The 25,460-nt window shown below is 46.4% G+C and overlaps 12 protein-coding genes across 12 annotated transcripts in view; 5 read left to right on the forward strand and 7 right to left on the reverse strand.

Annotated features, from left to right (window-relative positions):
• Nucleotides 1-592: 592 nt before the first annotated feature.
• Nucleotides 593-1,415, reverse strand: SERLADRAFT_405382 (uncharacterized protein; the record flags this gene model as incomplete). Its single annotated transcript, XM_007313521.1, has 3 exons — nt 593-716; nt 766-1,354; nt 1,376-1,415. The coding sequence occupies 3 exons, from the start codon at nt 1,413-1,415 to the stop codon at nt 593-595; spliced, it is 753 nt and encodes a 250-aa protein (XP_007313583.1).
• A 3,670-nt stretch (nt 1,416-5,085) lies between these two features.
• SERLADRAFT_378060 (uncharacterized protein) lies at nt 5,086-5,790 on the reverse strand (the record flags this gene model as incomplete). Its single annotated transcript, XM_007313522.1, has 1 exon — nt 5,086-5,790. One exon carries the CDS (start codon nt 5,788-5,790, stop codon nt 5,395-5,397), a length of 396 nt encoding a protein of 131 aa, XP_007313584.1.
• Nucleotides 5,791-9,699: 3,909 nt separating this feature from the next.
• SERLADRAFT_378064 (uncharacterized protein) lies at nt 9,700-10,080 on the forward strand (the record flags this gene model as incomplete). The annotated part of the gene is made up of 2 exons (XM_007313523.1): nt 9,700-9,800; nt 9,858-10,080. A coding segment is annotated over one exon (192 nt), but the record flags the coding sequence as incomplete, so codon positions are not given.
• A 296-nt stretch (nt 10,081-10,376) lies between these two features.
• On the reverse strand, nt 10,377-11,523 carry SERLADRAFT_365364 (uncharacterized protein; the record flags this gene model as incomplete). The annotated part of the gene is made up of 5 exons (XM_007313524.1): nt 10,377-10,714; nt 10,773-10,858; nt 10,908-11,070; nt 11,124-11,183; nt 11,244-11,523. 5 exons carry the CDS (start codon nt 11,521-11,523, stop codon nt 10,377-10,379), a joined length of 927 nt encoding a protein of 308 aa, XP_007313586.1.
• Nucleotides 11,524-12,090: 567 nt separating this feature from the next.
• SERLADRAFT_359434 (uncharacterized protein) lies at nt 12,091-13,641 on the reverse strand (the record flags this gene model as incomplete). Its single annotated transcript, XM_007313525.1, has 5 exons — nt 12,091-12,832; nt 12,887-13,035; nt 13,093-13,376; nt 13,426-13,503; nt 13,570-13,641. 5 exons carry the CDS (start codon nt 13,624-13,626, stop codon nt 12,135-12,137), a joined length of 1,266 nt encoding a protein of 421 aa, XP_007313587.1.
• A 640-nt stretch (nt 13,642-14,281) lies between these two features.
• Nucleotides 14,282-16,490, reverse strand: SERLADRAFT_445173 (uncharacterized protein; the record flags this gene model as incomplete). The annotated part of the gene is made up of 13 exons (XM_007313526.1): nt 14,282-14,433; nt 14,460-14,592; nt 14,647-14,895; nt 14,952-15,101; nt 15,153-15,364; nt 15,418-15,653; nt 15,713-15,891; nt 15,940-15,974; nt 16,030-16,099; nt 16,161-16,213; nt 16,275-16,310; nt 16,366-16,412; nt 16,472-16,490. The coding sequence occupies 12 exons, from the start codon at nt 16,488-16,490 to the stop codon at nt 14,586-14,588; spliced, it is 1,293 nt and encodes a 430-aa protein (XP_007313588.1).
• A 235-nt stretch (nt 16,491-16,725) lies between these two features.
• Nucleotides 16,726-17,168, forward strand: SERLADRAFT_365368 (uncharacterized protein; the record flags this gene model as incomplete). Its single annotated transcript, XM_007313527.1, has 3 exons — nt 16,726-16,868; nt 16,920-17,006; nt 17,096-17,168. 3 exons carry the CDS (start codon nt 16,726-16,728, stop codon nt 17,166-17,168), a joined length of 303 nt encoding a protein of 100 aa, XP_007313589.1.
• Nucleotides 17,169-17,375: 207 nt separating this feature from the next.
• Nucleotides 17,376-17,567, reverse strand: SERLADRAFT_378070 (uncharacterized protein; the record flags this gene model as incomplete). Its single annotated transcript, XM_007313528.1, has 1 exon — nt 17,376-17,567. The coding sequence occupies one exon, from the start codon at nt 17,565-17,567 to the stop codon at nt 17,376-17,378; it is 192 nt and encodes a 63-aa protein (XP_007313590.1).
• A 95-nt stretch (nt 17,568-17,662) lies between these two features.
• SERLADRAFT_456977 (uncharacterized protein) lies at nt 17,663-18,376 on the forward strand (the record flags this gene model as incomplete). The annotated part of the gene is made up of 4 exons (XM_007313529.1): nt 17,663-17,699; nt 17,756-17,847; nt 17,900-18,072; nt 18,129-18,376. Coding segments are annotated over 3 exons (206 nt in total), but the record flags the coding sequence as incomplete, so codon positions are not given.
• A 1,846-nt stretch (nt 18,377-20,222) lies between these two features.
• SERLADRAFT_433341 (uncharacterized protein) lies at nt 20,223-21,855 on the forward strand (the record flags this gene model as incomplete). Its single annotated transcript, XM_007313530.1, has 2 exons — nt 20,223-20,666; nt 20,725-21,855. The coding sequence occupies 2 exons, from the start codon at nt 20,223-20,225 to the stop codon at nt 21,853-21,855; spliced, it is 1,575 nt and encodes a 524-aa protein (XP_007313592.1).
• Nucleotides 21,856-22,169: 314 nt separating this feature from the next.
• Nucleotides 22,170-23,571, reverse strand: SERLADRAFT_378072 (uncharacterized protein; the record flags this gene model as incomplete). The annotated part of the gene is made up of 8 exons (XM_007313531.1): nt 22,170-22,378; nt 22,444-22,501; nt 22,574-22,589; nt 22,647-22,807; nt 22,867-23,033; nt 23,088-23,159; nt 23,209-23,359; nt 23,420-23,571. The coding sequence occupies 7 exons, from the start codon at nt 23,504-23,506 to the stop codon at nt 22,460-22,462; spliced, it is 696 nt and encodes a 231-aa protein (XP_007313593.1).
• Nucleotides 23,572-25,052: 1,481 nt separating this feature from the next.
• Nucleotides 25,053-25,460, forward strand: part of SERLADRAFT_412890 (uncharacterized protein) — a gene marked incomplete at both ends in the record, with an annotated part of 2,891 nt that continues 2,483 nt past the window's right edge. Inside the window, 2 exons of the mRNA XM_007313532.1 lie at nt 25,053-25,132; nt 25,182-25,314. Coding sequence (XP_007313594.1) covers nt 25,053-25,132; nt 25,182-25,314 — 213 coding nt within the window. The remainder of the gene's footprint in view (nt 25,133-25,181; nt 25,315-25,460) is intronic.

Below are 25,460 nucleotides of genomic sequence, written 5' to 3' on the forward strand. Positions count from 1 at the left end.
GACAATGCGTACACAGCGTGGTTGTTATGTTCGCGAGATTCGCGCTGCTTGGGGCTACACGCCAAAAAGTGGGATATATCGTACCGATATAAAGAATGGCGAGGCTATGACTAATGTCGGTTGGATTTCGGCATATGGTCTTCGCGCTGTAAAGAAAATAAATAATAGTTTTTCATGCCATCGGTATCGCCATGGCACACTGGGACAAGACCAAATTGGTCTCTGCACGATCACGTCAAAGTGTTCACCCCGTATCGTGTTGGGGGGTTACAGATTATGTTGCCGTGCTATCTCGAGACTACATAGTTGGTGAGATATATATTCTATATCTGAGGAAAGACATATCCTATGCTTTGTGTCAGATATGCAAGTTGCCTACGTGTGCGTATATAGATGTCATATTGACTAGTTGATATATGATCTACCTGGCAAATATATCTCGACCATCTTTGACTATATGCATATTGTATAAAGAAAATTCCTGATTTTTATAATGTCTGCAACTATCAATGGGTACTAATATACTACACTCAAAAACAGGACTAAAATGATCATAGAAACTGACTCATAGATGAAGTATCCTCTAATGAATTCACCATACAAGTTTCTTCTGAATGGTATTCTGCCAGGGAGGCTGCAAGGCTTTCGCAAGATTGAGAACCTTCCTTTGTCTGGGGAATTCCTGAAGATCCATTTGGAAACAATCGACCATATCCCTGTTCCATACATGAGTATTGAAAGAAATATCATCCTTGTGGTACATACCGACAATATTCACTCTCATAGTCTTCTCCATCTTCGCTATCTGCCCTTGTTTTTGCCTGCGTACGCTTCTTGTTGAGCAAGTAGTCGACAAAGTTCCAGAATTTGCCTTTGGACCAGAGTGCAGGCTCATTTCCAAGGCCAAAGTCTAAGTTTTTGATTTCCTTGACTTCGGCTTTGGGCAGCTCTTTGTTCTCATGTACATCATCTCCCCGATTGCCACGTTCATGTCTGCCACCAGAATTAATCTCATCATGGTCATTATGCTCACCTGGTGCATCTGCTTCCTCATCATCCATAGGATTGCCAAACACATCCAGAGGATTACCAAATGCATCGACATATTCTCCCTCCCCATCCTTGTCGCTCCCACTGTCAAGCCCACGCATATGATTGTGATACTTGTCTTGGACATTGTTACCATTGTTGAGATACGGTCCCTCTTTGTCAATTTCATCGGCGTCTAGGTCTTCACCATACATCCCAGCCTCCAATAACTCAATGTCAATGTTGAGCTCGTCCTCAATCTTTTTGCGAAGGTCTTTTGGAAGATGGGGAATAAGGAAAGGTGAAAATATAATGTCCGGATCAACTTTATCATAGTCAGACACACCAAGGAGGAAGATGTGAAGACAATGACACTGGGGCTGCATCAAACTGGGATACACAAATAAATAAATTGTCATACCAGTAATGCAAACCTAGTCCAATGAGATGAGTCAATCTCTATCCCATGGTGTGCCAATGATTTAACGACCTTGATAATGGAGGTATGGCCAATGATAGACGTAATTAACTATTAATTGGTTCAGCTGAGGTTTGATTTTGGAAATGAAATATAACTTGCCCCTGTTTTAAATGTGCCACGAATGCTTGATAGTAACTTGGTTACAAGCTTTCCTAGATGAAGTCGTAGCTGAGAGTCCTGAAAGAACACTTTTGAGATTTTGAAAAGGTCACAATGGTCTTGCAGGAGAATCTAGATGACCAACATCACAAAAAGTGCAAGAAAGAAGAGAATAACTATACCAGAACATGATCCTGTGTCTCAGACACATACACTGTAATATCCGGGGACAGTAAACACCCTGTAAAGCGTATCTTCAGTCCAAGCTTCACATTAAAGTCAGTACACTTCGTAGAGAAACCATGGTTATATCCACTACCTCAAAATCCTTTGTTAAAAGCTGCTTCTCTGCCTCTTCAAGGACAGACGCCTCTAGTGAGACTTCTTTCTGGACTAAACTGGCTTTGATATCAAGGAGCTTAAAATATATGTCACCTGTCTGGGTGCTGTTGTCATGCACCAAAGTTGATTGGTAGCATGGACAGGTGTCAATAATGAAGCGAATATTCAAAAAGACTCGCCTTTGCGCCACACAGGCACAGTGCCACGTGGAATAGTAATTAATATTGCCCTTTTTGAACTTGTGGCTGATCAGCACCACCTCTATTAGGCAATCCAGTCACACTCACCTTTGCTTTTCCATCCGGTACTTTCCGCATTTCGGCATTTCGGCAAATTTTCACGTCGCCACTGGCTACACATTGCATTGCGCCCTCGCTTTTGTCGTTTCCCTTACTCCCCTTCCTTTGCCTAGCCCCACCATGGGCCCCTTCCTCTCCTTTTTATTCTCACCTGACGGTCGTTTCTGGATCCCCATTCTAATCCACTTTTTCGTCACCTCCACCCTCCTCCTCCTCATCTTATTTGCACCCCCACCATTTCTGATGTCACCACTTCCTATCCGCTTCCGTCGCCAATCCGTTGACTACCACATGCCACTGCTGATATCAGCAAAGCCCCGGCAGCCGGTCCAAATAGGGCAACAGGTCCATCTTCATGATGTCGATCTGCCATCATATACTATCAAAACATCGGCCGCTCGTCTTGCCTGGTTGGAGCGTGGGTGGGTAGTTTTTGAGCTGGAGAAGGTTCATCCCCTTGCGTCGCCCATGTTCATCGCTGTCCCATTCACTTGGGTACACTTATCTTTTGTCCATCGTCTTCGCTACAGCTACACCTACCACACGCTGCCTGGGACTCACTTGTTCCAAATTGGAACTACTCCTCTCCCTCCCTCGTTTGATCAGGTGGTCCAACACAACCAGTCCATTGGTAAGGCCATGGAACTGTCGGATTTGGACTAGGTGGTGGACCGGTGGCTCCAGTTTCTTTTTCTTCAGCAGAACATTCATTTACAGTGCAATTATTTTTGATTTTGAATCATTTTTATGGACACATATTTTTTAGAATGCCTGACTGACAATAAAGGAACTGTGTTGATACTGATAGTGTTTTGCCTTGCCCTTTTTTACTGCATCTTCCCATGACATCATGATTTTCCTGCTCTCTTTTTGCTATTGGACTTTACTTTATGGCTGTACAAACCTGTGACATTACTCACAGCATTTATTGTTCTATCCCTTTCTTTTCCTTTTTTTTGACAATCTTATCCTGTACTACCTACGCAGGATTCGTCAGCGTACATTCCTTCCTTCATATTCTTTCTCATTCTTTTTGCACAGCTATACTGTGCATAGCCTACTTTTCTTTTACTATATAAACCCCTGTATTTTACCTTGTAAAAAAACAACAAGAAATCCAATCCAGACTTCTTCTCTACTCTCAAGTTCACTACTCTGCTACTTGTGATCCAGTGTGGTCACAACACTTCCCACTTCTACCACTGTTAACTGCTGTCATTGTCACTCGTCACTTTTTGAAAGTGATTGTCATCCCTTTCGATTAGAGTCCTTCTGAGCACTACAGTTTGTGTGTCAGAAGCCTGCTATCACTGGGAACCTTGTCACCTCGTCATCCTCGTCGTTCTCAAACCTACCTTGTGCTACAATTAGCAAGGTAGTGCTCATCTATACTCGTCACTAAGCCCCTATCTTCTATCAATTCAACTATCCCTCCTCCTCAAAACCCACACTCATACATCACTGGGTTTTACTTTGAAGGATCCTCATATATACCACCCCACGAACAACCAGAGCACCCACTGTTCTGGGAGGCAAAGCCCATAAACAAGTTCCGTGGAATCTGGGAGGATTGTGTGTTAGTTTGTTTTTTTGTGTGTGGTTTTCTAACAACAGTTCTCATCATCGACAGCGTTCGAGAACCAAGACATAGAGAAGATAAGGAAATGATAAAACGGTCCTTACAGTAGCGAGTAGCACCTCCGACTATAAGTAGTAGGGGGTTTAGTATAGGAATACCTCAGTCGTTTCTATAGCCTCTCGGGCAGCAGCTGAGTTTCACTTAGTTTTATTATATGTATACTTGGTATCTAGTGAATCAGTTGTAGTGTTGTAATTCTGTTCGCTGTCATTGATGAAATAGTTTTGTTGTCGGTTTTCCATAAAACGGTTGTGCTCATAACTGAATCAAAAAAAATACCTATAGAAAAACTTGAACATGGCAGACCCTGCTCTTGTCCGCGAGATATTGAGACGATATATTGTGTATATAAAACCTCAAACATATCTCCCACAAGAGCTATGTTCTATGTTCAGATGATATATTATGTATATACAACCTCAGATGTCTCACAGATATCTCTCGCAAGAGCTATGCTCTATGTCTGCTGGCGTATAACCCGTGGGCATCCAATTTGGATCTACTGGATACCGGTACAATACACCCAACATAACTTATAAATAGTCCAGTTGTTCGTCGTATGGCTGGGCCAATCGTATAAATTCCAAATTATATTGTAAGGTTGTACAGAGTAGCCTGGAACCGTCTCTGTGAGTTATCCCAGTTACCCTTTTCGCATTATTCTAAAAAGATATTTACCACTTTTGGGCGTGTAATTGACTGGATACAAGGGATGCGGGTCGGTGTGCTGATCCGCTTTATTTGCTGGACCACGGTCCAGATCGGGATATGTCACCGTGTACGTAACACAATTCAAATCCATGTCTCTTTTAAATACCTCAGCTTTTACAGAAATCACTGTAACTTTTCTCTGTGCCTAGTAAGGTGCCTAGTGTCAATAGTTTCAGTAAGCTGGTGCACCGCGTTGCAGAAAATTTGCGGCATAAGTATTTATTCGTAATGTTAACGTCACCTGTCAGAAATAGCACAAGGCCTTTGGAAGTTTAAAAGCATCAAGTAGTGTAGCAACCGTGCTACTTTCAAAGCTGCACCAGTTTCGAACTTGAACTATAGGAAGCCTCAGCCTATCGGGCACAACTTGCTCTTGAAGGGTAAACACAGTGGACAAGAGCCCTCAGGAAAACAAGTGTGATCATGTAGTACTAAAGGAAAGAATGCGTACGTTCAGATGATAGCGAAAACAACCACGGGGATGACACATATGGTACCAAATTTGGTTGATCAAGCCGGATGTGCTGACGTTTGTCATGTAGCTGAGAGACAGAGTCTTGTGGTAAAAGATGGGTACTGGACAAAACCTTAGTAATAGCGGCACAAATCCGAGAACCATGAATAATTGCAGCAAAAAGGTGAAAGTATAAGATATTGCAGGAAAGAGAATAATCTGGCGTGTAGTTGCCTGTAACGAGCGAAGGATGTAAGTGGTGACTTGATAAGTCTTCCATGTGACTAGGACCGTATGACATGTGGAACTATGTAGGTTGCTCTGAATGTCCGAGTTGCATTTAACTCGACTGGGGTTGCCGTTCTGGTGTCCACGAGCCTGCTGCTTCTTGACCAATAACGAATTCAACTTCTTCCTCCTCGTCATCTTCCCCATCGCCATCACATTCCTCTGCTTCACCGTCTGTCACTTGTGATTCCTCCTCTGCTTCCGGCGGTTCAAATTGTACTACATCTTGAGTTGCTTCGTGGATAAGAGGCTCGACAACACTCGTGTGTGCAGTAGGAAGGACGAATGGCTCCCATTGCCCCCCTCTCATACGAACCCAATCATCTTTAACCTCCGCAAAACTTGATAAACTGAGTACGTCCTTCACAAGGTGTAAGTCGGTTGTTAGCTGCCTAACCCTGTTGAAAGAAGCGATCAGCGCGATGGATATCCATCCACGGCTGTCCATCTACAAATTAAATTAGTAAGAGCGAAAAAAAACAGGACCAATGGAATAATCTTACACGCTGCCTCAGGAAGAAGTCTTGCGCCAAGTTTTGAGGGCTGAGATAGTATTCAAGCTGTCCAAGAAGGTACGACCTCGTGGGATCTAACACGAAGGGTAAGGCAGACAATGGAAGAGGTACTGGTGGCCCGGGCTGAGGAACGGCTGGAATATGAGACGGATAAGAATCGTATGCCGGTAAATAAGCCATTTGGTGCCCTCCATGTACGTATGGGCCAAGATGATCAGAGGAAACTGGTATACCACTAAACTGAGGTGGGGACACCAAGGGGAAAGAATTTGGTCTTTGATGTTGATGAGATTGATAGCCTCCACGACCGAAACCTCTGCCATTGAAACCACGCCCTCCAAAGCCTCTTCCCCTGCGACCTCTATCATAGCCTGGGCCTCCAAAAGATCCTCTCCGAGGTCGCCCGAACGCCCTGTCTCTCTCCCAGTCTCGGTCTCTCATATTATTATCTCTGCCCCTTCCTCTGTCCCAATCTTTCCCTGCTTTCTCCTGCTGATTGGATGCGGACGCATTGCTGACGTTCCCAAAACCATACCCAAAATCTCTAACCTGCCATTCATCTACAGCATTGGTACGGTTTCTTGCACCTTCGAAGGACGAACCGGGAATATCAGCCGCGCTAGGACCCGCGATCTGCGTTGAAATCCCGTTCTCTGCGGGCGGATTCGCCGCAACATCCTGGAGTTCAACTGGCACGTTTATGACACCGTCATAGGGGTATGTATTTTGTGATCGTGTTTCATCTGGTGGCTGTGCCCCACTCGGTGCCACATTATCGTCAGGTTCTGGCTGCCCTGGCGGCACCGAAGCTTTGTCGTCGTGTCCTGAAGAGCCAATTGTGCCAAATTTCCACTTCGTCTCGACTGCAAGGGAACTATCTAGTTCTTCTTCATCTTTCATGTCAGTAGCATTTTCATTCGGATTTTCGCTCTCTTGAATATGGTTGGATGGGTCCTGAATATTACCATTCGTAGTATTGACTCCGGGCCGTCCATTGATCTCCGCTCCAGTCCTGTTCTTCGCAGACCTTTTGGAAGGTTTAGAGCGATACGGAACCGACTCCCCAGGGGCCACACCAATGGAGAATCCGCAAAGGCCTTCGTTGGCTTTCACCGCCTGCGGTGCATCTTTCCCTGCCAACGCCTCTTTTTCTTCGAGAGCGGACGAGTCGCTGTCGTCAGCATCCGAGAATCCTATACTGCCAAAAATGACCTCTTTAGCACTGCGCTGCTTTTCAGTTAATGAATCTTCTTGTTTTTGTGTATCCTCCACAGGTGGTTGACCTGAGCTCGAATCTCCTTGCCATGAAGTATGCTGTGATGCCTCTTTCGATGAGGAGGGAGATACGATGGTTGGCCGAGGCAAAGTCTCTGGCTTATCGTATATCGGAACTTCAGATGAAAGCTGATGATGGGACTGAGTAAAATGTGTCTGATGTTCGTGTGCTAAGGCATGTGAATGATCATTCCACGGTATATACGGCTGACCATAACCGTAGGGGCCATATTGCGAATACATTGTGTAAGATGTCCCAGCACCAGTGTAACCACTTCGTCCAATATCTGATGGAGAGTGAGAGCCAGGACTATGGCCAGTATAAGCTGGAATGGGAAGAGAGTATAAAGTATGCATCGGAGAGCTTGAAGTGTATGTGTAAGGAGGCTGCTGAATGGCTTGGATAGATGGGGGCGGGGGCGTCGGATAGTAGGTTACTCCATTTTCTGCAGTCCCACGAATGCTTGGAGGTATGACATATGCAGGATAACTTGTATGGCCTACGTTAATGTACGGCGTAGATGAGCCTGATGTTTTGTGCGCTTGACTTGTAACGTCGATGCCATAAGCGATCTGGTGAGCAACTTCATCATCTGGTAGCCGTCTGCCTTGCGCTTGCAGCCGTGGACTTGACTGCAAACTACCTCCACGACTTTGCCCTCGAGATTGAGTAGTTGAGTGTGATATAGAGTTGCGGCCAGAGTGACTCCTACTCTGTCCACGAGAAATCTGTCCCGATCCTGATCCTGATGAAGAGGCCTGATGCTTGCGCGTATTAGAGCCCGGTTGAGAGTGTTGTGCCGGCTGTGAATGATTGCGTACATGACGATTCGAACTACGCATAGAATCAGCAGTAGCTTGAAGTTCCTCAGGGGGGATTTGTATCCATTTAGGTTTTTCACCTGTTATATGGGCAGCGGGAACACATCGAATGCGAGATGATTAGTATATACTTCTATGCACACATAAACGATCATGAGTGGGAAAGGAATTATGTCGAAGGGAGAAGGATGGCAAAGAAAAAAGTAAGTAGTAAAGAACGTACCCTTTCGAGGCACTGCATTTTGATTAGACACACGGTCGGCATCCTTGCTACTATCGCTCTCGTTTTTGAATTCCAAGACCTTTTCTACACCAGGCGTACTATGATGAGAATGAGCTGCAGTAGATGACACTGATTTGCCCACTTCGGGCCAGTTTTCTCTGTCGTCCATTGCCGGTAGGGAAATAGATCCAGGCGGCGATGGTTTGCGCTGCAACCTTGGAGGAACGCGCACTACGAAAGGATCTTCATCCTCATCAGTTGCCACCACAACAGCGCCATTTATGGGAGCCGCGGACTGCTCGTTATTCTGAGGGATATGAGGAGGATGAGAAAAGTCTGTTTGAACGGGAGTACTTTCAGGTGTTCTCCGAGATCCTGACGAAGGAGCGTTTGCTACTGGCTGACGCGGCGCAGGCTTAAGTGCAGTTGATGACGGAGGCTGAGAAGGGCGGTGCTGCATTTGAGCTTGGGCCATTTGCTCTTTGCGAACATTCCACACGTTCACCGCAGGAGTCGGCTTTTGGGGAGATGGCTGAGATGTAAGATGCGATGAAGATACAACAGTAGTGCCTTGATTGCCACATGATTCTTCCTTCGGATCTTTTCCCCTGGGAGCGTCAGGAGGTGATGACAGTTTTGACTCAGAAGCAGGACCAGGGAAGCTAGAAGCGTTTTCTACACTTGTTGCAGTGAAGCTGGATTTTGACGTACTGGGAGGAGATGACGGCATGACGTTGGGTCGCGATGCACTGGCAGTACTGGGGGTCACAGTATGATGTGCAGTAGCGACGTATTGGGTACCGTTAGGAGACCTGATATTTTGTGCTTTCTTTGCGCGATCTGCATAAGACATTGTGGGAATTGTTAAAGACGCAGATGCCGAAGGAGCCATTTTGACAAATGCACTGATTTCGCAGGGACAAGGAGACGACGATTCACAACTCGAGAGGGATGCTGTGAACTGAGTTCGATATTGATGGATAAGATTTGTTTACCAAAAGACCAGAAAATATAGAAAAAGAGTCTAGGAGACAAGTATAGGAAGAGAGCGCAACCGAAGGTACCAGAGCGAGAAAAGACAAGGATGGACCAGTAAAAGGCGGCGAGGATGGCGGTGGACTGTGACGAAGCCCCAGGCGCGAATAATTTCGGAGGCAAGGAGCAGCTGGCCACACCACGGATACATCCGTGAATTATAATGTTTCAGCAAACCACGAAATTATTTATTTTACCAATCCCGGCTAACACCTTAGCTATGCCTCGATTGGGGCTGTCCTTGGTTTCTGAGAGCGGCTGTGCTCTCCTACTTACTGCATTCCTCCACCAATCACATGTACCGACATCTTCCTTGGCCGCAACATCAAGTACGGGCCTATTGAAACGCGGTCAGAATCGAGGGCACGAGGTCTCAATACAGTGTCATAGGTCACTTTTCAGTCATATCTTGATCATAAATTTGGTCGATGTAGCCCCAGATCTGGAGGAAGCGAATTTGGGCGCGAATTTGGGCCAGGGCTTCCATGCTTCAGACCGTATCATCATCGCGCTCTCAGCATCACAATTCTCGAGCATTCATCCTTTTCCCTGTCAAATGTCGCTGATAGTACGGTCTGGAAGAACTTGGTAGCGTATAGTTCCCAAGCGTTTCGCTGCCGGTAACTTGAACTTAGATATTGACAGGAGACCATGCCAGTGGGTGCGGCTTGCAACTCGAATGTCGTTACCACATCCCTTCGCCGCGTGTTTCCTGAGACCTGCTACCAGTTGTGTCAACAGTTCGACGTTCTTTCAGGGAAGCGCACGATGCAAATATTGCACCTTTACGCAAAGAATCTTCCCAAAAACACATCCTGGATATCCTATTTATTTATTCAGTCACTGTGGTTAAAAGTACACCTGATTTCCCTAGATAAACCATCCAACCTTTCAGAATACGGTCAGGATGTTGAGTACAAGGTATTTGTCTGCAAGAGCGAACTTCGGTATTTCCTGCCCTGCCTACTGCCTGAAGGCCTCACCCACTACACGCACTGCGTCGTCCATCATCTTTCTGCCTACTTTGAGGACACTAGATACACCCAGCTTAGACAACAATATATAATTAAAAATAGAGATGACTCTTACCCTTTTGATTCAGATCGAAAGGACGTTCAGAACATGCACATAAGCGCGGGTCTAACCCTCAGAAATCTGGAGGAATCACGTACCATCCATAGCCATGATCGGATGAGGAGCGCCTTCATACTGTTGTATCTCTACCGGTACGCCTACGCTCTTGAGCTTTTCAGCGTAAGCAATCCCTTCATCTCTCAGGATGTCGAGTTCTGTGACTCCAACCCATGCCGCTGGCGCCTTAGCAAGAAGGTCATCTGGAGCAAAAATAGGGGAATTATCCCATTTGTTCCAGTCTTCTTCGTTGGGTAGATAGTTGTGACGGAACCACATCATCCGCCCAACATTCAGCCATGGGGTGTGCTGACATTCTCGCCAGGAAGGATACGGGTCGCCTGACGTAGACGCAGTATTGTCGGTAACAGCTGCGACAGTATGATATCAGCGCACCAGCCATTAAATTTGACGACAGAGTACACTCACGAACGACAAGTAATTGGAATAAGATAGGGATCGGAGGAGTCAGCTGACTGGCCTTTAAAGCTATTATAGCGGCTAAATTGCCGCCGCTGGCCCCCAGGGTAAGTTCTTGAGAACTTCGCACGGAATGGAGTTTACCTTGAGGAACCACCGACAGCTATTTTCTGCACATTCACGTGAAGCTCAGATGGACCTTTATTATACACCCACTCAAGAGCTGCAACAGCATCCTCTACCGCAGCAGGGTAAGGGTTTTCCGGTGCCAGGCGGTAGTCAACGCACACGACAAGGCATTGGTTGTCTGCAACACCATTGTTAGATGGGGGGCATACTGTAAGGTACTTGTGTTTTCACCTTTACATTGACGGGCAGCAAATGCATTCTGGGTATCGATACTGCCAAGCGTCCACCCACCTATGGAGATACAGACGACAAATTCAGCTGTACGGTTCCCATATATGCAAGGATACATACCACCATGGAAATATACCAAGACGGGCCATCCTTCTGTAGGGGCGCCACCTTCTGGCGTAAACCCGCGTAGTTTGCATGTTTCCAGAGTGAAATCTCTCACACTTCCCACTTTCACGATTGGAGAACCACCAGGAACCGCGGGGTGATTGCGGATAGCTGGGTCCCAAGGGAGAGTGTGCGGGGGAACACGAGGGGCTATATGTATATTGTGAAAAGCAACATACTCCGGGTCAAGCCTGGGGAGGATATCAGGGTGAATCGCTTGTGGGAGGTCAGCCATGGAATACAAGATATGTCTGTGAACAAGGAATCCTCTTCTAGGCATACTTAAGTATCGCCTGGGGCTGCCCTTTGCTCGTGACGAGCACACGTGATAAGGATATAAATGTCCTGATAAGAGCACATATGAACATTTGGGCCTGTTCATGGAAGTCTGTGAGCCTCATGGGTTGCAGAGTAATCAATCTCGATCGACAGAACCTGTGAATGATATACCTATGAGTAAACCTATGGATGGTCTCTAATTAGACACGCCTGTGCTTATACGGCGCGATTAATCACCTATTTGTTAAGCCTAAGTCAATCGACATAGTGACATAGTGTTGTATCGTGAGTAAATCACGACGACAATGATAAGATGGCACTGGGCAGACGTGACCCGTAGGCTAAACGTTGATGTTTGTTGCTGGATTAAGGTGGCAGAGCATCACAAGAAGAATCGATAGACATTCGCTGCATTATCACGACAATCAAGTGCACACCAAACTGTTCAATCTGGTATATCTGGTATAGACAACTGGGACCGAAATCAGTATATTGCTGCCAAGAAAAGCTTAAAGGGCTGTACCAAGCTACTTCGATCATCGAAACTGCAAGTGCGAACATCATTTCTCAAGGAATTCGCCACATTGCAATACCGCTTCTCTCCTTGTCCACTTCTTTCTTCACTTCCTTGCTCCTCCCACTCCTTACAGCTCCTGCAACCAATAATGCTAAAGCATCCCAAACAGAGGCCTTCTTGCCATCTTCATTTTGCTTGCTCTCGTCGGCATATTCGTCGCCTTGAATAATTACCCGTTCCCAGTCAATGCATAAGTCCAAATATTCAAACAAAACATTAACAATTCCCACGAAGGTAGTATTCGTGCTAGCTTTCCCGAAACCCACTTCGCCCTCGTTAGGCAGGCTTACTTTCCAGAGATCCTCCAGCGTAAGCCCATCCCAGGCTATCAATGGCGCGCCAACCTTGGCAGGCACGACTATTGCGGGGCAGCCGTTTAATAGCTGATAATGAATGACGCTTTCACTTGGTCTAGCGCTTGTCGTCCACAGAAGCCTGTGGGGTTTCATTCCTAGTACCAGTATAACTATCCTCCTCGGCGCGAGGGGCAATATCGGAGGTGCCAATGTCGGCTCCGGAGAAGGCGTACGTGAACGAGAGAAATGAGTCAAAGAAGGAAGATCGGGTATCGACAGCGAATGATGATGTGCAATGGGCTTTTCCGTCACGCCTTCAGGAGAAATAGCAGGGCAGAGTGTGATAACTGATGCAGACTCTGCCAGCAAAGTTTCTCCCACCTTGTAATCACCTACGTGATATGATTCTGAGCGAGTATAATAACGTAAAAACGATTCAATCTCACCTGGGAGGAATGGTCCGTGGCAGAATAAGACGTCAGGTTTCACGGTTCTGGGAATGATGGGTCTGCGGCCGCTGGCGAAGAGATAAGGCGAAAACCACCCTTTCTCTATACCAAAATAGTCTTTTACCACTGAGAACAGAGAGTTGTCTCTTCAAGGCAGACTATAGTAAGCAGCAACAACACTGAGTTTCAGTCAGCTGACTCACTTGTGTAAGCTACTCCTGAAAAATCCTAACGACGCGTCTTCCACGGTGTGCTTGTATTTTAGAGTGATCAAAATAGTCTTGACATTTGTTGTCTCCAGTCTCGTAGAGTACAATGGGACCATTTTCTTGATTGCTCCGTCGCCGATCAAATCATCAGCAGCTTTGGCAGTCAGCTCGAAACCAGTGTGTAATCCCATCTCGACAAGAATGCCATCACCAACAGTAGAGAGAACTGCATCGGAGACGGGGCCCATCACCGGAGCTGCAATGGCGGCCACGCCCCCCTGTCAAGGCATCAGGATTGATTGGTGCATTAGACTACTACAACCTCACCGTCGCAACCACGACACCATGCACTGCTAGATCGCGAAAACGTAGACAAGGTAACAACAAAGGTGAAGAATCGCCCCACTGATAGATGGTCAATAGCTGGAAATAATTTTCTCATCTTCAACCAAAGCACGGATCATCACTTGCCGGTGATAAACAGACAACTGTGGTCCCAGCAGCCCTTAGAGATTCGTAGGAAGACATAACGATCCTCCCTGTCATAGACTAAGTGAAAGGACTCGCGTATGAGCAAAAACGTCAAGCACCAAAGCGCAAACCAGTTGACCCCTCACCCCCACGAGCTTTCGAACAATCCATGGTGCTGATTTTTCTTGCTCAGCTTCCGAGTCTGGTATGGATCCTGGATTGATAGGGCCAAGAGGAGAAACATTCGCCATGTCGGTGATGTCGAAAACAAGCAGGTAATACTGCTATGATCGTTGAGATGCTCATCATCTACCGCCTGGTGAGGAATTACTTCGGGTACAGTAGCGTCAATCATTCCACCCAAATGGCTCAACAGCGGCCTCTCACGACCCAGGTCACACGTTGATATCGAACTTGAGCCAGGGAGCACAGGAGTAAGGTCCTACATTCACAAGGGTGGACCTCAGGGCCTATCTTCAGCAATGTCAATAATGGTCTAACTGTGAAGTCGCACGCTATTGGATAGTATGTAAAAGCCTGAGTTACTCAGCTTACGACGCTAGCACAGCCACCGACTGTACTGCGACATGCTCTATATATCTAAATCTAATCCTTTCACAAAAAGGTCTGACTGCAATGTTCATTTTACATGAAATTTTCGCAACGTAACGGACGACGTGATCATGAAGACACCAACACCAGAAATTAATTTATTGCAAATGTAGAAGTGCATGTAAATGATGAAGGGGGCTCGTTGAGGCCCATGAGAACTGCAAACGTTGATAAACCACCACCTCCCACCACCTCCTCACCTTCAGGGGGCCCGGGACGGATCATCCTGCGACAACAATGACACAGATAACCAGCCTTTTTGTAAACTCTGCCTCGACTAAGAGCGTTGAGACTCTTCCATACATATAACATCCACCCAAGAAGGACGTTGAAGGTCCCAGTGTTCTGTCTTGACTAGCGAGGGCACGTTGAGGCCGTCGGACAGCACAATAAATACACTGCATTTAGTACCTAGAACAGTGTATCAGATGTCTGATATCATTATATCTTTAACTTTAGCCTTACCTGTAGTGGGAAGCCTTGTAGGGACCTTGGACAGGGATATCAAGGTAAGTGGATTGGGTTTGAGTAAGTTCCGTCAACTTGACATTGAGCTGTGCAAGGTGAGCACGAGCGACTTCCTCGTCGAGTTCCTTGGGAAGGATGTGAACACCAAGAGGGAATTTTTCTGGGGTGGTCCACAACGCAATCTGAGCCAACACCTGGTTCGTGAAAGAGCAAGACATGACAAAGGAAGGGTGACCGGTCGCACATCTAGAAATAGAAATTATAAGATCATCTCGAACAACTTGAGATTTGATATAACATGCCCCAAGTTAACAAGACGACCCTCAGCAAGGAGGATAATGTGACGGCCAGAAGCCATGGTGAAGCGATCAACTTGAGGCTTGACGTTGACAGCTTGGACGGCGTTGGCTTTCAACCAGGCCACGTCAATTTCGATGTCAAAGTGACCGATGCTAATAATATGATCAGATAGCTGCGTAGGTTGATTGATCAACTAAACTCACTTGCAAACGATAGCATCTTCGGGCATCGCGTTAAAGTGCTGGGCAGTGATGATGTCACGGTTACCGGTAGTGGTAACAAAAACATTCGAGCGGTACGCAGCATCATCCATCGTGGTAACTTCGTAGCCTGCCATAGCAGCTTGAAGGGCGTTGATCGGGTCGATCTCAGTGATCAAGACCCGAGCACCGTAGGACCTCAAAGATTCGGCACACTAAACAGGATCAAATTTATTAAGATATCTGATCCCAATGTCGATTTACTTACTCCTTTGCCAACATCTCCGTAACCGGCAACAACAGCGACCTTACCGGCAAGCATAACGTCGGTTGCTCGCTTGATACCGTCAACCAACGACTCGCGACAACCGTAGTAGTTGTCGAACTTGGATTTCGTTACAGAATCGTTGACGTTAATGGCAGGGACTTTCAATTTTCCTTCCCTGAATGCTTTGTACAAGTGGTGGACACCAGTCGTGGTCTCTTCAGAAACACCACGGATACCTGCACAAATTTACAGGTCAACCACCTAGATACATTTAGCCACATAGAATCTGCGGTACCTTTCAAGTACTGGGGGTATTTCTCGTGGACAAGGTTGGTGAGGTCACCTCCATCATCAAGGATCATGTTGAGGGGTTGTCCGCCGGAGAAGGCACTGAGAGTTTGCTCGATGCACCACAAATATTCCTCTTCGGTCTCACCCTTCCAGGCGAACACGGGGACACCAGTCGCAGCAATACTATTCCCGATGTCAGCGGATACAAATAGAACGAGTGCAAAGACCTACGCAGCGGCGGCATGGTCCTGGGTCGAGAAAATGTTCTATAGAGAAACAAATGAGTCAAAACGGTAATCAAATCTAGAAAACAGCACTAACACATGATGACCAAGAGACTTCGGCACCGAGAGCCGTCAAAGTCTCGATCAAAACTGCAGTCTGGATAGTCCTGAGGACATTGAAAATAATCGTCTCAGTCGATCTTCAGCGATCTTTAGCTGATCACTTACATGTGAAGGCATCCAGCGATGCGAGCGCCGGTCAAAGGCTTCGAAGCGCCGTACTGGGGAGAGAGATCAGCTAAGTCGAACAAGACTTCAGATGCTGAGACATCATCAACATACTTTCTGTCTCATGTAAAGGAGACCTGGCATTTCATTCTGCCGGAGATGTATCAGCAATCGCTACGAGATAACAAAAAGCGTGGATACAAACCTCAGCGATATCGAGCTCTTTACGCCCAAAGGCAGCGAGAGAAACATCTAATCGAAACACGTTATCGTACGAAATCCACATGAATCGCACAGAAATCTCAGCTTACCAGCAACTTTGAAAACCATTGTTAGTGATACTGAGGATGAGACGATGGGAAGGATGTGGGTGGTGTAAAGATGGGATTGATTTCGGGAGCGTGTTTTTATGCGAGTCCCACGATCGTGCCATCTAAAAAAATTGCCACTCAATATCGTGGGATTTTCAACTTCTTATCCTCACTATTGCCCGAACAAGAGTCCGAGAACGGTTTTCTAGTACTCAGCCTGAAGGTGCCACAGACTAAAACCATACAGTGAACAAATGGAACCGAGTGAACCATTGAAGCCATCGACGACCTCAAAGAAATGTCGGATAGCAGAAATGATTCAGTATACATGTGAGCTGGAAGAGACAGACGGAGGCATGCGTCCCCACTGTTATCCTCTACTAAGGATCTTCAGAATGTGAGTGTGTCGAAGAGATTATCCCTTTTCTTCGTTCCGACTGTGCCACAGGTGTCCTGACAGGCCAGCTTGCGAAATCACTAAGTTCACCAATATCAACACAAACACAGGAGAAGTCGAAATTCCTGGTGAAACCAGGTTAGTCACATTAGTCACTCACTGCTCGGGGAATGGACTATTGAGTTTTTTGTTCTTGACAATCAACATCCATACTAAAGTATTTCCAGTGAACTACTTCCAAAGGCAAAGCCTTGGCGCGATGTATATCGGTACCAAGACCCTCTGGACAAATCCACGTAGTCCAACCTCTGAGTTCAGTTTCTGAGGCTTAGTTGAAAAGAACAAAAGGTGACTCACGGCGGGGTGTTCTGCATTCAAATAAATTTGTGAGTATGTACTGATAACCCCTTCTGCTTTGGATGATGTCTTCGTAGCTTTTGATACTTACTAAATGAGAAAATAGAAGACGGCTATCTCTGCATCACGAATGCTGCGCACGGTCAGAGGTTAAGCGGTCTTGACAACATCTTCCCTGGCTCTGTCTTTTCTCCGTCCCATATAATCCGTTTGTATCGGTACTAACATACATTTATCTGTAGAAACACCGAGGAATTTCAGGCGCACCCATCGCAGAAGGCTATGACGACTCGGACCCTTGATTTTGAATAGAAAGTTATCTGATGGCCCCTTGCGTATCATGCATGGGGCAACTCGCACTTAATCGCTTCACTAAACAACTCGAATAACACAGTACATATTATTTTCGCCGCTCTTCATGCGATGTCATATCAACCTAATTCGTCACATCTTTTATTTTTCGTTCCCGCAAAAGTCCGTGACATAACTTCATATATTATCAGCACAACGTCCGATCTAATCAGGTCCAGGTGCCACGGCTTGGTCCAGAGCAAAATATTCCGCAGAGAGCAGTGCTACCTTGTTATTCGTGATTGGCTCTCCAGCCAAATTAGATTACCTTGTGAGTAGCGTCCAGCATTCATGAGATACGACATTCATCATATAGTATATAGGCTCCGTATGCAGTGCTTCGCATAACTACGACATCACTCTGCGAGCATATTTCGGTGATTACAGTGTAATTGCGTGAAGAATCATGATTCTGCCCCTTCTTCCCTTCTGAAGAGTAAAAGTGGCTGTAGTCTGACATCCTATGATTGTCTTTTGACTGATCGCGACCAAGTTGGTACGTCTGTCTATTCAATGGTGTACACTGGTTGTTTAAGATCGATCTTTCGTAAGGCTTACCACACAAGGGCATCTTCCGTTTCCGTCTCGACGATTGTTATTATTGCGCCCACGCTCGATGTCCGCCATGACCATCGTTCCGCGGTATGGGTTATCTGTGTGCTATTATTATGATGAAATTACTTAAAGCAAGGACTCAATTGCAAGTGCTTCTCAATTTCACATGGACGTAAAATGTCGCAAAAATCAGTTTTACCATATATCGGCTTTTCGCAGCCTTTTGCACCTTTTCAAGCATTTTCGTACTCTGACGCAACCAAAATATGGCCAGATTGGGTCAAATAAGGAATCCATCAGGCCTGAAAACGTGCAAAAGGCTGCGACATGGTCATATATGCTAAAACCGATTTTTGCGACAATTTAAATTGGAATTAAAGAATTGTCTACGATAACTGTGCTCTAGTGCCCCCTACCATGCTTTTACGCGGAGCTCCGCGTACTTATCCTTCTTGTTAACGCAATCTAGCCTTCAATTCAGCAACCATATTGGTTGATGAATATTGTTTGATCGCATTTTTTGAATTTCGCTCTCGCTCTCAAAGCTGAAGAAAGCTGACTCCCACGCAAATGTTTCACATGCTTTGTTTCGTTGAACTACTCGTTTCGCACCGCTTGTGTGTTATGAACGGAGGAATGTACACATGTTTCTGTGGGAGGTGCGGATGAAGTTCAAGATTGTTTGCTGAGTCTTTGCACTTAAGGCTGAATGGAAGGTTCGTCGTTTGCCATTTCCAAGACTCACCATCGCTGACTGTCAATCTGTTACACACTCTTTTTCCGCTTCGCAGGCCCAGTGATTACTATTACACTCTGATATACCTTGTTGCTCGAGACAAAACGGCGTCATAGTGGCCCTGGACCATATGTACTGCAAGGATGCCGCACAGCAAGCCGTGGAGCGTCAAAGAAACTTGGACATGATGGTATATTACGGAACAAGTGTCATTTGGAGGATCAGAATGTGCATGCTCCTACAATACAAGGTTCAGCGATGCCGGATGTGCACAGTAAGGACAATATTATTGGACAGACTTTTCTCGGTAAGAGTAGGGGCGACACCAACGGCTTGAACATTTATGCCGCATCGCTAAGATCTTTTGACTTTTTTTCCTGCAGGAGGCCGAGCAGCCGCCATCAGAATTGTATAGAATGGATAAAAGGTTGTTACTGTTTGTGCAAAACCCGAATGCCCGGACCAAGACGATCTTATGGCCGTCTCGAGGTACCCGCCCGTACATCGTGACTTGAAATGTTATTAGCAAGATTGGCAGCAATCCCTCCACGGCAAGGAGAAAGTGATACCGGGAAGCTCAGGTGTCCAGCGAAGAAGCAAGAGAAGCACGAGTCACGATGGTAAGTATGTTTTAGTGCACTAGACTAAAAGCAAGATAGCGATATCAAGTCATTTGTCTTTAGACATATGCGCGTCGTATCCGAGAAAACTAAATATGCAAATTCAGGGCTATATGTTTTTGGAGGAAATTACAAATGCAACAAGATAAGTGGACTGACTGGCCACGTTTGTCGAGTGTCAATAATAGGGCGATGAGATGATTGGTTACAGAAAGTGGCAAAGAATAGGGACATGATGATCAGGAGATCTGTATATGTTGCTGAGACGTAGGGTAACGAAAGCTTTGTGGCTGGTAGCCGAACGACGTTCTTGCGAGAGAAGCGCTGTCCAAAAAAGGACATGGAGGTTGAAGGCTAATTTGAGCAGTGCATCAAAGTGCAACCTAAACATCCGGACGTTTAGAGCTGAAAAATAAAAAAAACGTAGCAAGGGACTCGCTTAGCTCGCGATGTGATCTAGGACTCTCACATGTACAGCCCGTAGTTTGGCTGCATCTTATAATGCAGAGTTGTCAAGTGAGTTCATCGTTGTATCACCCGGCCCCTCGCGACTATTGATCTTCGTTTCGTCGCGACCGACTCCAGGACGGATAGCTTCCCGTCGGTGCCTACCACCATTGCTTTCATTCTTGTGAGGCTCTGTCTGTTGCACAACACGCACGCTCTCCAGCTTTCTCGGTACTGCTCTGCGCAACTTCTCCCGCTCAACCGTATCATCACTGATCTGCACTGCCCATGGCCTCAGCGGACGACCCCCGTACATTTAACTGGCTCGATTATGCCCAAGATTCCACTCGTCATCTAGATATCAAGCTCGAGTCCTCTTCAGACCCGACAGCACTCTCTTTGTTGTCTCCGCCTTCCTCACCTTCCTTTCTTAAGCCCTCAAAGTCTCTCGCTGACCTCCAGCCTTCTCGCAGACGCCCAAGTCCACTGGACGTTGCTTCAAAGCGAGCTAAACCATACCCGCTGTTGACTCGCGAAGTCCGCCAAAGAGGGGAAGATCCCTGCAGAATGTCCAATCAGCAGTACGGCATTCCTCCGTCTTCAGGGATGAGAGCGGGGTCCGGTAGAGCGCAATATCCAGACCAAATGGGACAAGTTCGTAGGCCATCAGACGATGGCTCCCATGTTTCATCGTCCACGTCGCCTTATGCGCTTGCAGGCGCTGTTCCGCCGGTAAAGATTCTTTCTTCCAGCCATGATATACCGTTTGTTCATGATTTGTAATATGTAGCCCCCTTTTCCAGCTCGTAGATCACAGTCATCTAGCTCTAATATGGCTACTTCCAGTCTAACTGGTGCAATGGGGGACACAAACTTTCGTATCAGCTCACAGGGCAGCATGAACTGGGCATCAAGTCAGCAGAACTTTCCAGTGGGCACTTCTCAGCATGTTTACTCGGGAGGCCCCGACCACAGTGGAAATCCACATTTCCAAGCCTCTCCTACGGGATCCATTGAAAGCCCTTCAGCCCCGTATCATTATCCACAGTATATTACAGGGCAGCACCATCCATCGCCAGGCTCATTATCTCCTATTTCTCCTGGATTTGGCCCTTCGTACTCGGGGCAAATCCCTCTTTCTCAAGGTCGCTCACAGCAGCCAGGCCCTTCTCGCGGGCCTTTGCCAAATGTTCAGCCCGACGCTTACACTGCTGTCCCTGGGAGGGTCGGTCAGCCTTCAGCGTACCCGGATCCCCATCTCCGACCTCGGACCACTCGGCCCACGCAAGAAAGAGCGGATGACGAAATCCAGCAGTTGCACAGAAGGATTCGTGAGCTCGAGCTTATGAATGAGAAGGAGCGCAGCCGCGTCAGGGAACTAGAACAAGAACTCGCCACCCAGCAAATTGTCACAACCGGCGGCTTTAACCAGGATGTGATCATGAGTAGCCTTCCTTCACCGTTACCTACACCTTCTCCTCAAGCCGCGACATTCCAAGCATCCTGGAAGGCACGCACTGATGCTCGTACCAGACTCTTCTGTTCGCTCAATCGTGCAGGTAATGCCCTATGTGCGTGGCACGACTCGCGTCGCGAGCGTCGAGCCTACCCTCCGCGAATGGCTCCTCCAGGCCACTTGAATTGTGGCTGCACCTTTGAGGAAGCACTTTTCGAAGAAAGTCTTTCACGTCATAATGTGGGGAGCTATCACCCAGGCGAGACTGTCCGCATGGATCCTGCTTTGCGCAATCCCCTTCTCAGGCTATTGCAGCAAAGGTACGGATACCGAGATGGCGATTTCGAACGGAACCCTGTCACTGGAGACTGGGTCGAAGGCGAGGGTCATACCTACTGGGAGCAGAAGGGGCTCTCAGGGTCGGCAAGCTCCCGAAAAAGTAGATCTGGCGATGATCGCCGTTGAACATTAGCATTGCATCCACCCAATTATAGACAAGTTCCATTTCCCTAATCTTTTCTCCCTTATCCTCTGCACCCACACTGCATGCATTTGCTTTCGAATCATATACTGTTTCAATAATACGTCTCTTTCGTTCTGTTCTGTTCTGTTTTTGCTTTTTATTTCATCACATGGTACAACAGCATATTATTCATATACCTTATTCTAATATTTTTGTGTTATTGGACTCTCCGACTGTACCGATAGAAATCTGCAGCCTTATATCACCGGAACTTATAGATCTTACCTATTACTTCATTTGTGTTTTCGTATTATCCTGTTTATTGCCTATATTCGTTTTTCTAAAAAATTCGTCACAGAACATTTATATAACAGTTTTCACATTTATATAATCCCGAAGAGCGAGGAGATTTAATGGAAACCACTTCTAATGAATATAGTAAGGACGCACTACACTTTATTGGATATTGTTAAACGGTACTTGATAAAGCTTCGCGATCATGAAAAGGCCTAAACAGCGGATGGTCTGCGATTCAAACTATCAAGAATCAGAGATATTCAGGTTAAGTCGTTTTGAATGAGCCTAATTACCGTTGAAAGCTCGATTTTAAAGCTTTGCATATGCATAATCTCCTCCCTTCTCCAACCCCTAGATATAGAAAAAATCCAAGATGATAACGGTTACAATCAAAACAAACAAAAGCTGCGACGTAAGACTTACGCGTTTGTAAGCAGGACTGCGAAATTACACTGATCAAAACGTGTACGAAAAGAACATTAAGAAACATCCTTACCGACTCTGCACCCTTTTTATGAACTCTGCAGCCTTCGGCCCAAGCATTTCAGGGTTTTCCGAGACCAAAGCTTCTAGGGGGAAAGACATCATGTAGTCGGCTGCAGTAGGGTGGTCACCTCCCGCGAACCACTCTCCAGTCTTTGAAAGATGTGTTTCGATCTAGAATCCTCGCATGAGCCAGATAACTAATTAGCGACCCGGTGCCGAAAATCACAAACCATATTTTTATGCTTCTTCAGCTCAGGCGTAACCAGTTGGCTGGTGATTGAGTTGAATATGTAGCTGAGGAGATATCGTAAGAAAAAGGGCGCTCTTTTGGGAATAATGTTGAAAATGAGCTGCTGCACGAGCAGGGGCATAAACGAGCCTTCCGAGTAGTGGGTGACTGTACATCTTGTGATATGTCACTGCGAACAAAGAAATTTGGATCACGACTTACAATACATATCATGTACTTTTCCAGAATCAGGAGGTTTGTCCTGTGACCTGCCGTACTTATTAATAATATATTCTACCAACAATTTATGAGATGCGTTATCAGTTGTCGTAAGTTTACGCACCGACGATGGCTCCACTTTCAGCGAGGGTGATATCGCCGTCTGTTATAACGGGGGATTTCCCCAAGGGACTGATAGCAAACAATTCCTTAGGAGCAGTCATATTAGAGGTCCTGTTATATCTTTTGACTTGATAGGGTACTTCCAATTCTTCCTGCTCAGACATAATGTCATGATCACCAGAGAAGGTGCCAAAGTCAAGACCCGCACTCACCAGTAACCATAAGATGCGTTGGGACCGGGAGTCATTCAAATGGTGAACGACAACTTTAGGCTGAGGTGTAGTTGATTCGGAGGCCATGTCTACAGCTGATTTTCTGTGATTTGTGTCAGGAATAGTTCTAAGTGGATGGTGAACAGTGTCATCAGATCTTAAGCTTGTTCCGATTCCGAGTCGGAGCGGCTGCTTACAGATTGTGGCAGCTCCGGGTCTTCCCCGTACCGACAACATGTAGTATAAGCTCAAGACAGCCATGTGATCATGACTTAAGATTATAGCTTCAAATACTCAAGCTGTTGTAACTGGCAGATGCTGCCTCGCACTTACTATGCAAATCAGTACCAGAAGTGGACTTCTCGACCGCCACAACTCGAAGAATGTTCGCCACTAATGACCATAAGGTAAACAAACAAGTTTATAAGATCGTTTATCATCTCGAGTCGAGGTGCGACCCTCGAAAGCTTCAGCAGGTTGATGAAACCCAGATCATCGAATACTAATGATCAATGACCAGTCGAGCGATCGTTAGTGCACACCGGCCGTTTTAGGGGCGAGCTGATGCTGCGACACACTAACTTGGCGTTTCATCAAGAATACTAAAGCATTGACTACCTTGTCTCATAAGTTGCTCGAGACAACAACACAAGGCTTGTCAAATGCGGTGTAGGTTTCGTTCAGGTTGCACGCTCCTGTATCAATGTCGAAAACGATTCCGCCTCTGGCCACTCAGAGGACTAAAGAGACAGGCAAGTCTGAACGTTCTGTCGATACGGGGCAATCTTAATGAATGCGGGGGCATCAACTAGACTTCGATAGAGAAGCGGGTCCTTCGTACATCTGTATTTGTTTGCATCCCGAGCCGACGGTAATAGGTGGATAGACATCGTTGTCAAGTGAGGTTTCTCACAGAGCTGTGCCAAGAATAGTGTTAGCAATCATTCAGTACGAAACGAGATTAGAGATAGTCACGCTGTCGAGATGTTGTCCCGTGATGTTTTTTCATCGATATGATGACTTTGACGCGCAACAGCTTCCAAGAACAAGGATTCCAGTGGGTCCGTAGTCCCAGCCTCTAGAAAAACGGTCCGCAGCTAGCATCATACACCCAGGAACATGGAAGTGTAAGTGGTGGATCCAGTGCTTTGGTTCATCTCGCTGTGCAAGTGCCATTAACAGGGGCATCTCGCCTGAAATGAAACACTATTATTCGCAATGAGAAGTATACATTGCGCGGATGACTGGTACTGGTTGCGGGTCCCTCCCTGTGTTCTTCCAAAAACGACTTACAATTGGACGCCACGAGAAGAATTCCAAACTTGAGTTGGTTTCGTACTGAAGGCGAGTTCATGGCATAAGTCATTGGCCTGTGTACCAATTCTTTGATATGCATAGGTCTGCTGCGGTAGCCAGTGAATGACCCCAGAGTTTTTCCACATGGTGGAAGCAATGAACATTGCGAGTTGAAGCTAACATAAGCGGTATGTCCAACCCATTGACACCTCAGATCAGACTCCGCTTGGAACTGAATGGATTTCAAGCTTTCGACATGTATCATTTTACTGCTGCTGTGTTTCAGGCGTACATGTAACCAACAACTGTTACCTCAAACATATCCTCGCACCCCATTATGCTCAAGGAGAAGATGGCAGTGTTGATCGGGCTTTCCTCCTCATGTTGTCTTGCCTGGTCATGGCCTTCATACCCTCGGTCAAGTAACCCGCTGTCAAGCATTAAATTTGATGAATCCAACTTTCAGATCACATCAGCAACTGTTGATAACGGTGAACACCGACCTTCTTACGGCTGTCCGTGTCTATAAGCTCAATAACATCCCCACCTATCAAAAGGTCTTTCACAAGAAGAGATATCATCACTTTTCTCAAGCACAGGTATGTGACAATCTCAAGATAGTCGTTCACAGCTTGACATTCCCTTCCACACCAGGCTCTCTTGATTCGTATTCACGTAAATCTGATTGTTTTCAACAAGCCGCAAGTTCAGCGAGCGCTGTGCAGCGATGTCTGCGGGATCCGCG

Source organism: Serpula lacrymans (assembly GCF_000218685.1).
Source record: "Serpula lacrymans var. lacrymans S7.9 unplaced genomic scaffold SERLAscaffold_2, whole genome shotgun sequence".
Lineage (NCBI taxonomy): Eukaryota > Fungi > Basidiomycota > Agaricomycetes > Boletales > Serpulaceae > Serpula > Serpula lacrymans.